The 14568-nt window shown below is 35.9% G+C and overlaps 1 protein-coding gene across 1 annotated transcript in view; it reads left to right on the top strand.

Moving 5' to 3' along the window:
• The window catches only part of LOC306865847 (1,4-alpha-glucan-branching enzyme-like), a gene marked incomplete at both ends in the record, with an annotated part of 62457 nt that extends 50686 nt beyond the window's left edge, over nucleotides 1-11771 (top strand). The window contains 2 exons of the mRNA XM_079410675.1: nucleotides 9867-10051; nucleotides 11598-11771. Coding sequence (XP_079266801.1) covers nucleotides 9867-10051; nucleotides 11598-11771 — 359 coding nt within the window. The remainder of the gene's footprint in view (nucleotides 1-9866; nucleotides 10052-11597) is intronic.
• Between the last annotated feature and the right edge of the window lie 2797 nt (nucleotides 11772-14568).

The raw sequence follows: 14568 nt of genomic DNA, 5'->3' as shown, positions 1-14568 counted from the left end.
ATAAGGCAGTGTCTCAGACAAGTGGCCAAAAAGAAAACTAGGTAAGTGTGTACACACGTCACAACACAGGAAATAAAACATTCAGTCGTGCCCGGCCTGAGGCAGTAAAACATTGCTATCTGGATGAGTAAAGATGTCTTTCATTACAACCGCACTCCTCTTCTATCAAACGCATAAAAGCATTTCACTTTGTCTGCTCATCCATGTCTGTGCGACAGTACTGAAAACAGTAATATGTGCAAAGGTCACCATCTTTGTATCTCTCCATCTGCAAATAGTAAGTAAAGGCACTCTGGTATAATTGCACACAAAGGCGAGTGGCAGAGCACATTCAGAGAGGAAAAAAGGAAGGTATGTCTGAGACTCGAAACAGTCAAGGCCAGACGACAAACAGAAGTGCCATCTGATCGATGGCAAGGCAGTCATTTAGCCCATGTTGAGCGAGAACAAATTGTCCGAGCAAAAGAATCACTCTGACATGTCAAGCCTAAAGCTTCTCATCCTAGAAAAATTCCTTTTAACTCAAAGCGAGAGAAAGGCCAGCACTGGGGGGAAAAAACATTTGGTGAACATGGAAAAGGACATACCTGCATTTCAATAGTTAATTGTGTCCATAACGTCAAAACTTTGCTCCTTTTTGGAAGGCAGAGAATTTTGTGTGCTCACTGTGTTATGTATATTGTTCACTGTTTATATATTTTAATGTTGTAGTTCAGCTTCATATTGATATTTTTATTATTTATAGAAGCCTTTTTTACTATTTATGTAATCCTGAGTAAAAACTTTATTCATTTTGTATATTTATTTTAAACTTTACCTTGCAGTTATTAAGTATGTATGTATTTATTTATTTAGTCTTGTTTTCCAGTAAAATAAAATAAAATAAGCAAGGTTGTGTAATATAGTAAGATAAACAAAAAACGTTTTAGAGTACACGGAAGACTGGGGCTAGATTTAACACACTTCACGGAATATTTCTCAGGGTTGAAATTGTTTAACTAAATTTCTATTTTGGAGAAAGCCTGGAAGTCTTACAAAAAAAGCTATTGAACATTTCCACCCATATTGTACAGAAAAAAAAAAAAAATGAAGGGTTTAACGAACACAGGTCAGCTTTGTGTGTGCATGTTGTCACACTGTTTGGGGTTAGTTGTCACAATGAAAACTGCCAAACAGTCTAATAGGCTTTTCAGAAAAACCATAAATACAAATGGGCTATTTGTAGATTTAAAACATATGTGACAACAGCCCCAAACACAATGTGACTCCCAAACTAATTTATAGTGATTAGATGTAGAGCAGAACATGGTCAATTATACTTTTTAAGTAACTGAATTGTGAGGTAATGTAAACTCTGTAAAGAAGCACTTGGTGGAAAAGAGCAGGTTCATCCTGGCTGTTCAGGTGAAAGACTAGACTACACTCCTTCTCAAATCAATGCTCAGTTTTGCTCAAATCCATCCACACAAACACATCGATCTCTCTCCCCGCTAACGCTGTTAATTAGCATGCTGCGGCTACATCATCTCCTACACCAGCCGACACGCTAGCACAGCTCTGTAAATATTCCAGCCCATTTCAGAGGTCGCTGTTTGAACTGTGAGAGCTGCTTCAGGCTTGACAGATTAACATCCACTTGTTCATGAGATGGTTGTGGTGCACGTTTAACCTCTTTCTCTCCGGATCATTGTGCTATTGGACATTAATGTTAGCAGTGTTCCTCCTCTGATTAGAAGTTCTCTCTCATTGACTTTGGCTCCTCTCCGAGGGAACTAGAGATCTGATCAAAAATCGTTATGCCTGTCTGCCTCTGCTGTTTGTTATTACAACCATCATTGCAGGTCGCTGTTATTTAGGCTGTGCATGTACATAGAGGGGCCAAATTGGGATTTTGAAGATTGGAGAACATTCAAATCTGATGTTGATCCTTGTGCTCTGCCTCCTGATAGATAGCTATAACAATAGTATACTAATAGTAAATATAACCATTTGATATGAAGTATGTTTTTAGACGATAGAGTACAAAAACACTACAGGAATCTTAAACGACTCTTTGTTTTTCCCAACATACCAGCAGAGCAAAAAATCCACCAATTTAAACCCGTTATCTGCACATATCCATGAATTAGCGTGGGAGAAATAAGAAGAAAACGAATGAAAGTTTCAAGTAAAAAGGAGGTTAAATAAAAACAAGAACAAATCAGCCTGTCACTGGAGTATGTGGAAGTGGAAGCAGGAAAACACCAGTCCTGATTAATAGAAATTTCAACGGGAGATCAGAGAAGCATTAGCCTGACAGCGCGGAGGCTGCCAGACAAGGCCTGAGAAGCACACAGGAAGGCAATGTGCCTGAAGAGACTTTAATGGAATTTGAAAGGGGTGCCATTTTCTTTGTGCAACGAAAGAGTTTCGTTTGTGGGCGGGAAGTGTTGGCCTGTATTTATTTACTCTCTGTTTTAATTACCTCTTCGGTCTGGAAGAGGGAAGGTTGAGAATTCGGAAACAGGGAACAAAACATGCCATTCCCCTCTGCTGTTTGTTTCTGTTTTGTTCTTGTATATCTCTTGTTAGTATGACTGCTCAAGAAGTTGTCCATTTGTTTTACGAACATTACGTTCTGTTCCTGCTGGTTCACTAGGAAGTGCTTTGGCAGTTGGAACATAGAGTTTGGTTTTATTTTGTTTACATTTTCAGTTGAGATTTGGAGCCGAATTACTGGGATAAAAAAAAAAATGATAGGAAGGAAGATGGCTACATCATGATTTTATTATGTCCTTTGAGAAGTATTAAAGTTATCTTAATATCCTTTTAGATACTGGTTCTTAAAGGAACACTCTACTTTTTTTGAAAATAGGCTCATTTTACCGTTTTTGAATCCATTCAACCGATCTCCGGGTCTGGCGGTAGCACTTTTAGCTTAGCTTAGCATCGATCATTGAATCTGATTAGACCGTTAGCATTTGGTCATCAAAAATTACCAAAGAGTTTCGATAATTTTCCTATTTAAAGCTTGACTCTTCTGTAGTTACATCGTGTACTAAGACCGACGGAAAATGAAAAGTTGCAATTTTCTAGGTCGATATGGCTAGGAACTATAGTCTCATTAGGGAGTAGGTAGGTAGCTAGGTAACTAGATATGATATAACTGGGGACTACTTTCAGGCTGCGTAATATCATTGGGCCTCCTGCACTCATGGTATGGCAGCAAATTTCCTTGATTATTACGCCGGAATGAGAGTATAGTTCCTAGCCATATCGGCCTAGAAAATCGCAACTTTTCATTTTCCTTCGGTCTTAGTACACGATGTAACTACAGAAGAGTCAAGTTTTAAATAGGAAAATTATCGAAACTCTTTGGTCATTTTTGAGCGAGATGTAAATGGTCTAATCCACATATCACAGTATTCTTTTAGATTCTGGTTCTTAACAAAGTTTTCTTATGGAGTTTTCATTTATAAGGCCATATGCTTCAGTCCCAGAAATATGGGGATTTCAGTCTAGTTCCATGTGCAGATTGTTGAATTTGACCAATTTGTTGATAACTAAATGTGGGTCACTTTGCATACAAATGATTTTGTTTCTACAGAGGAATGTCAGGGACCTCTGATTGAGTTGACATGGAATGACTCAGCTGCATTACTCATAAACTTGAAGATGATCCTGAACTGGACATTAGTTGTTGACCAGAATGTGTCCAAAGAGTTAAATATTTTGCTTGAGAAGTGTGCTTTGCAATTGTACCTTACATAAATGCCACTTGTGTTTTATTTTATCTAATGCAATGACATTTGTGCTTTTTAAGGGTGGCTTAAGTAGCAAAATACGTTTTGGGGCTATGTGTGTGTTATTAGATTTGTGGTGAAGTAAAGGCATATGTTTGCTCCTACTGGAATAGAAATGGAGTTATTCCTCCCATTAAACAGACTCCTACTCCCCCTAATTAAGACAGGAAGAGGTAGACAGCAGGCGAAATTGCACACTAAATAAAAGCATCCAGACACACCGATTATGTTTAAAAGCATCCAGTTAAGTTGGCTCCTGGTTATTAAGACAGAAGTTTGGAGTGTTATTTTGGCAGAAGACTTACCCAGCAGAGAAACCGCAAGGTCATGGCCTTTGTGATGCAAAACAGTCTCAATCTTAATGTTTTGTTGTCTAATTGTGCCTCTTGTGACTGTCACAAACACAATGCAAAAAGTAACTTTTTGTACATATAAGCATATTTTTGTATATAGTATGAAATTAGCATATTCAGTGGTGCTTGCCAAGGCAAACGCTTTTATTATTGCTTAGAGATTTAGACTTGATAGACTTGGCATAATTTGTCCTAAGTCGTACCTCAAATTATTATTATTTTTATTTTGCTTCGACATTTCTAACTAAACATAACATTTTTGCCTGGTAGATGATAAAATTGCCAGAAAAATCTCTGTAGAAGTGACCCAGAGTGAACTCTTTTGAAATAGGATGTGGCATAAACTAAACCGCTTAACTATGGTTGACATTCTTCTGCTGTGATGATGTAATGAAAGAAACCTGCATTCATTTCCCTCTTGTAAACAACCCCTTTAAGACATTAACATTTTTTTTTTTAAATCCTCAGATTTAGAAATTGGTGTGACACTGTGGAATAAATCAAATTTAAATGCTTTTATATTCATCTGAATTTGGTTTCCAGATACACTTGACTGATCATAGTATCCTACAGAGCCAATTAGATGAGTGGAGGAAGTTGGAAGCGTACAGTTAATTACCTGTTGTTTGGTAAGGTAATTCAAAATATAACAGGTAGCTTTGAATGAGGTTAATTACAGCTGAAAATGTAATTTCTCAAGTCACACTTCATTTATCATCACATACTTTTAATATTCCTTACCTAATATCCATTGAAAATGCACATCATTCTCAAAAAAGCATGTTGTACTGTTTGAAGACTATATGTCTGTTTTTTTTTTGTTTGTTTGTTTTTTATTCTCTGGCCATAATCCAGACTGAGCCTCCGTTAGCCTCATCTGTTAGTCTCGGCTCTACAGAGGCCGCTTGCAAGTCACATTATCTCTAACAGTGAAGGCAAGAGCTTCTTTCTTTGACTTCAAATTGACACTGAACTCAAAGACCATCTAATCTCCACCTTGCAGCTTGTTACACATGAAAGAGATTGAGAGCTAAAAAGAAGTCCATTTCTTATTTATGGGTTCATTTGGAGGGCTTTCATGCAAACTATTTAAATCCCATTGCTGCTCACCAGGATCTTTGGCCTCACGCTATAGTAACCAAAGAGAAACTTGACTTCAAACATCACTGCACGTCAGATCAGATTATGGGCTTAGTGAAATCTTAAAAGGGAAGTGTGTGTGTGTGTGTGTGTGTGTGTGTGTGTGTGTGTGCCAAGCATGCTCTCTGTGTGGTTACTTTAGTGTGGACTGCATAATCAAAAATGAAAATAGTATGCTTACACTAATTGACAAATTTGACTCTGTCCTATTCAGAAGGTCTCTCACTGGGAAACCGTATAGTTGTGGCCCGATGCTTTTGCTTTTGATTTAGTTGTTTTGTTGTCTTAATGCCCTCTTGTGACTCACACAAACAAATGCTAAATGTGACTTTTTATATGCATCAGCATTTTGGAAAGGGGTAAAATTAACATATTTGTGGTGCTTGCTTAGGCTGGCTGCACACTACAGGATTTTAAGGCAAATTTGTAGCCCAATTTGTAGCCCCGAACGATCCCCAAACCCAAATCGTAAATATCAAACATGTTTGATATCTACGACTCTTGATCGGGCTGCCTCTGACGTGATACCCGCGATAGCCAATGAGAGCCAGCAAGCGTCACTTACAGGATGTTGCGTGCTTCTATAGCTGAAGCTTGGCAGCCACAAACATGCCGCGAAAGAAAAGAACGTTAGAGAGAACGTTACCCATATTCTTTTTATAGCCTACTTTGTTTTTCACTGTGAAACAGATCGCACTCCAGGAGACCCAGCTGACAACGTTGATTGTCCTCTATTTGCTTTTCTTCTCTAGTCACATTTGATCTCGCGAGTGTCCGTGAGATCACGTGTCACTGTGAAATCGTTCCTACAATAGATATATATATATGTAGAGGCCTCATTAGCGATTGTTTCTATGGGCCGCTATACAAAAGCCGTCCACCATATTGTAGTGGTCAACTTGACGTCATTCACCATAGTAATCACTGAATATTCTAAAGATGCCACAATCCTGCACAGCCGATGGTCTGTGAACCCAACAGCTCTGTGCGAACCTACAGCATAGTGAATGACGTCAAGTGGACCGTTCCAAGATGGCGGCCGCATCTACATGCCTGAAGCGGTCGAATAGGGTGCCTGTGGGCGAATTCCAAATGGAAGTGAGCATCCCTATGCCCTACTCCCTTCGAAGGGAAGAGCCCTTTGAAGTGTGTTCTGGTAAGGGTGTAGGGCATTACTGTCTCGTATTTGCATTTGGAACTCCTCTGGAGAAAGAAATGACTGACCAAACGTTACCTTGACAACGCTGCTGGTGCATGCAGCGTTCAGCACTCCATCAGTTGTTGCAAATAAATATTAATTCCCATTATTATTTTTATTTAAATATTGTCTCACTGTGTTTTATTTACTATTAAACTTTTTCAAACCAAACATGCTTCAACTTGCTTGTACTACCGTTTCAAATCATATTTCTATTACTGGTGAAAAATATTTTGTATTACATTCAAATAAAGACTAATTTAATCAGCCTATTCTACTTGCGTTTGTATGTGAAGTCGAAATTAATCCCAACTTTGCATTAAATTGCATCGCAAGAGCTCCTAACTGAAGATCATATGATCACTTCCATGAAGTAAACATCCCATGTTCCCTTCACTAACGTACTTCTGGAAGGGCCCTTTGTGAAGGGATTCAGTTGTTCACTTTCGTTTGGAACATCCCTACAAATGGCATCCCCTTCCCGAAGTGCTCTTGAAGGGCACAAAAAAGCCGTTTAGAGTTCGCCGTATATATGTCTGTGGTTCCTACAATCGACAAGTGTGGTCTCGCGGTCTGCTCGATTCATCTAGTGTGCGCGTTCAGAGGATTATAATACTAAAAATCGGTTGAACTATCTTCATGTCTGTGGTCTCCCATGGTTTTAAAACCGTCTAGTGTGCAGCCAGCTTTAGGTAAACACTACCGCTCATACTTTGACTTTGACTTAGAATTCTTGGACCATTTGTGCTATAAACATGAATAATACCTGAATTTGTTTGAATTCTTAAGGAAATGCTAATACCTTTCACATTGGTCAGACTAAATGATTTTCACCTAAACAGCCAAAAAGAGTCATGTGTAGCTGTATATCATCTATCTATTAGCGCTGTCAAATGATTAATCGCATCCAAAATAAAAGTTTTTGTTTGCATGGTATACGTGTGTGTTTACTGTGTATATTTATTATGTATATATAAATACACACCCATGCATGTATAAGATGTAAATATATTCATTCATATAAATTATATTAATATAAATATATACATGTAAATACATGCTAATATTTTCAAAATAGATATTGTATGTGTCTGTATTTGTATATACATAATAAATATACACCATACACACAGATATATTATGTAAATTAAAAATCTACTAAGAAATTCATACTCATTTACATTTGAAATAAATGCTGTAATTTTTTTTACAATTCATTTTCAAATGAATTTTTCTATTCATCAAATAATCCTAAAATAAACATTCTAATACAGTTTCCACTAGAATAATGTCTGCTGAAAATGCAGTCACAGGAATAAATTACGTATTAAAATATACTAAAATAGAAAAAAAAAATGCAATTTAAAATTATACACAATATTACTGTTTATTTTATTTTTTGTAAATATAAACATATCCTTGGTGAGCAAAAGATACATAAATACCATGCCAACACCAAACTTTTGATCGGTAGTGTATAAACCTTCAAACCTAATGGATTTTAAACTTTTCCAAAACTATCAAGGCAATTTCAAATTTTACAACTTTCAGTGTTTGTACTGACAGTCTTTGCTTTAAGTAAAAAATGAGCCATATGCATGTTAATTTTAATTCGTATTGCAATTCTTCATCCTGTTTGTTACCTCAATTGAAACTGGAATTTAAAAGACATTATCAGTACAGTTCTTCAAACTACTTGACAACCACATAGCAATAAAATGAAAAATAGTCAGAACACCTGTCAACGTCCCACAAAACCTTACTGCTGCATGGTTGAGTTTTGCATGGGCGTCTTCTTCAGAAAATGTACAGTTCTACTTTTGCTTCTGTAACTTTTCAATCTATAGATTGCAGCATCTGCTCTCGGCTGTAAGAAAAAATCAAATGTAGCAGTTAAACTGTACCTGAACAGCAGCAGTCCTTCTGGCCTTGATAAATTCCATCTCCCTCAACTGGTGTTATGAAGTGAGCTTTATATATTTCTCAAAAAGACGTATGCATACAACTGCAGGATTTTGCACAGACAGTGAATCTATGGAGCATCACAATTCACTCAAGCTAAACTTTCACTCAGGAGAACCATCCAGCCGAAAAACAGCAGATGTGTTGTGCTAAACTGCTCTTTTCAGTGCTGTCCCATAACTTTCAAGAGTACAGCATCGGTGCAAGCATTGAATAATTTAAGATTATCTTAATATATGTGCAGGTGGAGAGCAGTGGACGTCCCTTATCGTTGTGTCTGTATTCAGCGCATGGGGCGGCAGGATAAGGCGCATGACGGAGGTGTCAGGGGCCGTAAGAGAGACAAAGTGTCTCGTCTTCTTCACTCTCTTCGTTTAATTATGGAGTCTGAGCTGCCATGATTCTTTGTGCGAGCGTCCGCCACTGCTAGCCTATGCTCTGTCTCTCTCCGGTTGACACATGATATGACACTATCAGAATTATTTGCCGGAGAAGGTCCCCGTGCACATTAAATAAAGTTCAAGTGGAAGCTGAGGGATTTGATCGCTCTGATACTCTCCCTCTTTCTTTCTCTCTTTTTATTTCTTCTTCCTGCCATGGATCCTTCACTGTCTCAACGTCCTTTTCTGCTGCTGCTCTTTTTCATTTCTTTTTAATCAGTAAATGTCTATGAAAGGACTCCTTGGTATAAAATTAGCTAGATGCTTCAATTGAGACAGTAATGTAGTTTGGATCAGGAAGAGAAGAAAGTTACTTTAAAAAAATTAAATTACTTTAACCCTTATTTTACTATTAGTATTAGTATTATTAGTTGTACTTTATATAATTGTTATTCCATAATATTATTCTATAATTATTTTAGTCAGTTTTTCTATAATTATTTAATTCATTAATGTGTATATATATATATATATATAGTTGTAGAATTTACATAATTTAAAGCCTTATTTATGTATTTATTTATTATGTTATATGTAATGTGTAGTAGTGTTTACATAGCTTAAAGTGTTGAATGCTATTTATTTATGTATTTATATGCAATGTGTAGTAATATCTACATAGCTAAAATTATTAAATACTAGTATTTATTTATTTAATGTATTTATTTATAAAGAAAGAAAGAAAGAAAGAAAGAAAGAAAGAAAGACATTTGAACCTTCCTTGGAGATCTTTAGATAAGGCTGTTTTTCTGCCTGTTGATGACCAAGCATATATTGTAATGCTGGTAAAATTAAAAATAAATCTTATTTAGTTAAAAGCAGTGCAGTGTAAGAAAATCTCATGAGAAAATGACCTGCAGGGGATGTAAGTTATAATATTTCCATAACAAACTAAATTACATTAAAATGCTCTGGGGTGTGTTTTCTTGTTGGTGATAAAAACTTTCACCAGCTTTTGCAATCTTAATTTTTCAAACTTTTCTTTCTCCAGGTAACGAGTTCGGCCATCCGGAATGGCTTGACTTTCCCAGGAAAGGAAACAACGAGAGCTACTATTATGCCCGTCGCCAGTTCAACCTTGTGGACATTGAGCATCTGCGATACAAACAACTATATGCTTTTGACCATGACATGAATCTTACAGAAGACAAATACGGCTGGCTGGCTGCCGGTCAGGTGAGATGCATATACACACATTCCTAAACGTGCACATCTCATACTGGCTTTCACCTACAGAAGAAAGCCAATGTAAATCTCCTTGCTGGATCTGTCCTTGCCATCTGTTAAACTGTGGGGAGCTATTTATCTGCCATAATAAATGGGATGTGAGATGCATGGCCCATATGATAATGAAATTGCATAATACAGCCAACCAGGCATGACTCTCCATAGCAGGAAGTCCATTTCACACACACACAACTTGCACTGAAGACAGCAGAAATAAGATTAGAACTGCATTAAACTGTATAAAACCCTGTCAAACCACAGTTTATGTTGGCCTACAATATATTTATCAGCACAATCAGAGACTCATAATGAAAGTCATTATGAGAAAGTCTCTAAAGACAGAGATTCATTTTAAATTAACAATCACAGAGATGGATATCACTGTCTGACACTGTCAAAAATCTCAATATGAATTCAAATATATATTATTGAATTCTTCCAAGAGAAAATGGTCTAAGCTATTACACTCAAAAATAGCTTTATACCATTTTGAGAAAGAAAAAAAAATCTTAAACCAGATGGCTCCCAACCTGTCCAAGAAAGTTTTTTTTAATTAATTTATTTATTTAGTCATATTAATATTATTGTATTCATTTTAGTTATTATTGGAAATATTATTCCATTAAATAAAGTATACTTTTTTAGTTTAAAAATATGTATTTATTTCAATCATTTATATATTTATATTTTTTAACGTATATTTTTGTTATTCTTATTCTTATATGTAGTAGGAGTAGTCGTAGGATTGATTGGTTGGTTCATTCATTCATTCATTCATTTATTTATTTGTTTATTTAATTGCTCATTTATTTGTTTTTTAAATGTTTCTACATGAAACGGCAACATGTTTCTGCCACTAGTGTCAAGTATAAGTTATTCTTTGTATCAAAACGTATTATTTTATTTTTTGTTTTATTTATTTATTTTAGTAGTAGGATTTATTTGTTTGTTTGTTTGTTTGTTTGCTAATTTTTTTTTTTTTAAATGTTTCTACATGAAACAGCAAGTTTCTGCCACTTCTTTGTATCAAAACTTTTGTTTTGTTTTTTGTTTGTTTTGTTTTGTTTTGTTTTTTGTTTTACACTGCTTTATACTCTTTTGAACACAGATCAGACTAAGCTGGTCCAGTGGTTTTAGTTTTAGCTGGTCCACCAAAACTGAAGATTTTAACTAGTTTTAGATTATCAATCTGTCAGTCTCCTAGCCTAGCTTAACCATCAGACAAAACCATCTAAAACCCCCAAAAATCTAACCAAGTAAGGGCAGCAAAACAGACTTGCTGATTTTTTTTTATTTTTTACTTACCTCTAAACTCCCATCAACAATTGTTTAATTTCTTCAAGTTTTTCTTCTAAGACGTTTTAGAAAAAAAAAAAAAAAACATCTGAGAACTCATGAACTGTGGGCTACATCTGAACAATAACAGCTTTCTCTGAGTTTATTCATGTTTGACAATCATTTACATCATTAAGCATCTTGTTTTTGTTTCTAACAGGCAGCAGTCACGACTTTGAATCAAGCTGACAAGGTGATCGTGTTTGAACGCTCAAACCTGCTGTTCATATTCAACTTCCATCCCTGCAACAGCTACATCGACTATAGGGTGGCAGTGGAGCATGCTGGGAAGTATCCTTTCACCAGCAATCTCCAGAAGACTAGCACATTATAGTAATGAGAGTGTTCGTATATGTGTGGGAGTGAGATGATATATGTGTATGTGTGTGCATATGAGCTGTGAAATATACAGTATGTGGGAGACAGGTTAGGTCACATATTATAAATGCATTATCCACATATAATACAGGCATGATGAGACGGAGTGTGTATTTGCAATGTTTTGCAATTTCAAGACCTCCGTGTGTGGCCTTCAACCCTTCATGGCTCTTTAGAGGCCGGCCTGCCATTGGTTGTGACACATTCCCATAGATGTGTAAAGACGAGCTTGTACACTAGGGAGGAAGGGGGAGGGGAAAACGATCTGACAAGTCTTGAAAACACATTTAATTGGCTGCAAAGATGCTTGAGGTGACTGTCATCACACAAAACGAGCTGTTCGTGGCTTTGTATGTGTGTGTTTGTGCGTGGGTGTGCACAAGTGATGCTGCGTTGGGGCATTCGGATTGCACCAATGGGAGTTTGTGTTTGTATGGAAACTCCAATTAGGAGGAGAGAACGAGACACCCTACGACGAGAGAAACTACCGCTCATCAAACATCACCCACTCGCATATATTTGCTCACACAAATACCCTCACTCACGAAAGTGAAGGCCTTAGCCCGGTTAAAATCCACAAAGATGAAACCAGTGCCGTTATTGTTTTTGATTGAAAGAGCTTTTAGCATATAGCGGTAGACAGCATTACCTTAAGCCAGAAATCAGGTCAATTAAAGGCAGAGAGATTGTTGAAACTTCCAAAGAACTCTAAAAAATGTTTCCGATTTATATATTTGAACATACATACATGGAGATAAAAAAATGAGGTTCAAAATCTAATTTATTAAATGTAAACATTACGTTTTAAGGAACTTGTAAAAGAAAGAAGTTTGTCATTATAAAAATATAATATTTTATTATCTGATATTGATACGATATGATACGATATATATAAATACATATAAAATAATACAAATAATAATCAAAGTAACAGACGGACAAACCAAATACTAATCTAAATTCTATTTCAAATAAAACAATATTTTGTATTATTATTATTATTATGTTTAAAAATACACATACTACTACTTCTACTAATATTGATAATTAAAGCAAATGGGGGACAAACCAAATACTAAGCCAAATACAGTCAATTAACAATATTTTGTATTGTTGTTTTTTATTATTATTATTATTATTATTATTATACAAAATATTCAATAATAATAGCACCAGTAATAATAACAATCAAAAGGGGTACAAACTAAATACCAAGCCAAACAGTATTTAAAAACTAAAAACAGTATTTTGTATTATGCTTCTAATTATTATATAGAATATTGTTTTACATTTTTAAATAGTATTTGGCTCAGTTGTATATAGGTTTATCCCCATTTTACTTATTATTATTATTTTATTTTGTTTTAATAATTATGTTATTTATATAGAATATTGTTTTGTATTTTTAAATAGTATTTGGCTTAGCTTACTATTATTATTATTATTAACGAAAATATGGCCCAAATCAAATATTTTTTTATTAAATATTATATATTGTGAAATTCTTATGCATTTAGAAGTTCATCTTTTCACTCAAATTATTATGTTGCTGACAATATAAAACATAATGAAAATGCAACACAAATGCATTCACTAATGGTCTCAGACTTATGGGCTCCACGTTAATGCATAAATCTGCATAATTAGTCTAATTCTAGTCTTCATTCATTTCCAAGGCTCTTGATTGTGTCTTGTCACGAGTCTGTGCTTGTGCGTGAGTCACTGGAAGCATCGGAAGCTTGTTTGTGAGTCCATCGAAATGGATGCACCTGTACTTCAGATTAATAAAACAGCTAATTGTGGTGGCAAACAGACCCGGGCAGCCTGCCTCAGATGGGGTGGGATCTATTTATGTTGCCCCCAAGAACTGAGCTCTATGTTGTGGGAGGCTTGAGTTTAGGGGTTCTCTGCAGTCTCCACGCTTCGGGGAAAGAGAATGTGATCAATAAAGTGCTGTAGGAGTATATCTCCAGACCTTTCCCCGTACCTCTATCCACTTTTATATTTCATTCAATGTGTTTTTGCTCTTAGTTTGCCTCTTTTCGCAGTCAAGGGAAGCGAACATGGATACTACTTGTCTGTGATAGTCAACAATTGCTTAGGAGGCACACTTTGCCAGGCAAAGGTTTGATAAATAAGTAAATAGACAAACAGTACGTGTGCATTACAAGGTTGCAGCTAATGCTAAGAGAGTCTTGGTGCTTAAAGCCAACACTCTAAAAAAAAAAATGGTACTATTTAGCACTAAAAGTGGTTCTTGGCTCGTAATCATAGGGGAACTACTTATGGTGTTATATAGCACCATATCTTCAAAGGTGCTATACAGCACCTTTGTCAAATGGTGCTATGTAGAACCATAAGAGATGCTATATTGCATTGTATTTCTTCAACAAAAATGGTGCTAAACAGCACCAACAGTGGTTCTTTGGCTCGTAAAGAACCTTTAAAGGAGCTTAACAGGTTCTTTGTAAGGCAGTGGTGCTGTATAGCACCTTAATCACCCCAAAGAACCACTGAAGAACCGCTGAAGAACCATACAGGAGCCTAACAGGTTCTGTATATGGTAGCGGTGCCAAAGAACCGGTGAAGAACCACTGCTTTTTTTATACAGCACCAAAAGTGTTTCCCCTTTGATTACGAGCCAAAGAACCACTTTTAGTGCTATATAGCACCTTTTTTTTTTTAGAAGTGAGAGAAGTAACGACAATATCTTTTGCCAGTACATGATGAAATCCTATATTTTTTTTACAAAA

This window comes from Barbus barbus (genome assembly GCF_936440315.1).
Source record: "Barbus barbus genome assembly, chromosome: 47".
NCBI classification, from domain to species: domain Eukaryota; kingdom Metazoa; phylum Chordata; class Actinopteri; order Cypriniformes; family Cyprinidae; genus Barbus; species Barbus barbus.
This window is presented reverse-complemented; position numbering and strand designations above follow the sequence as displayed.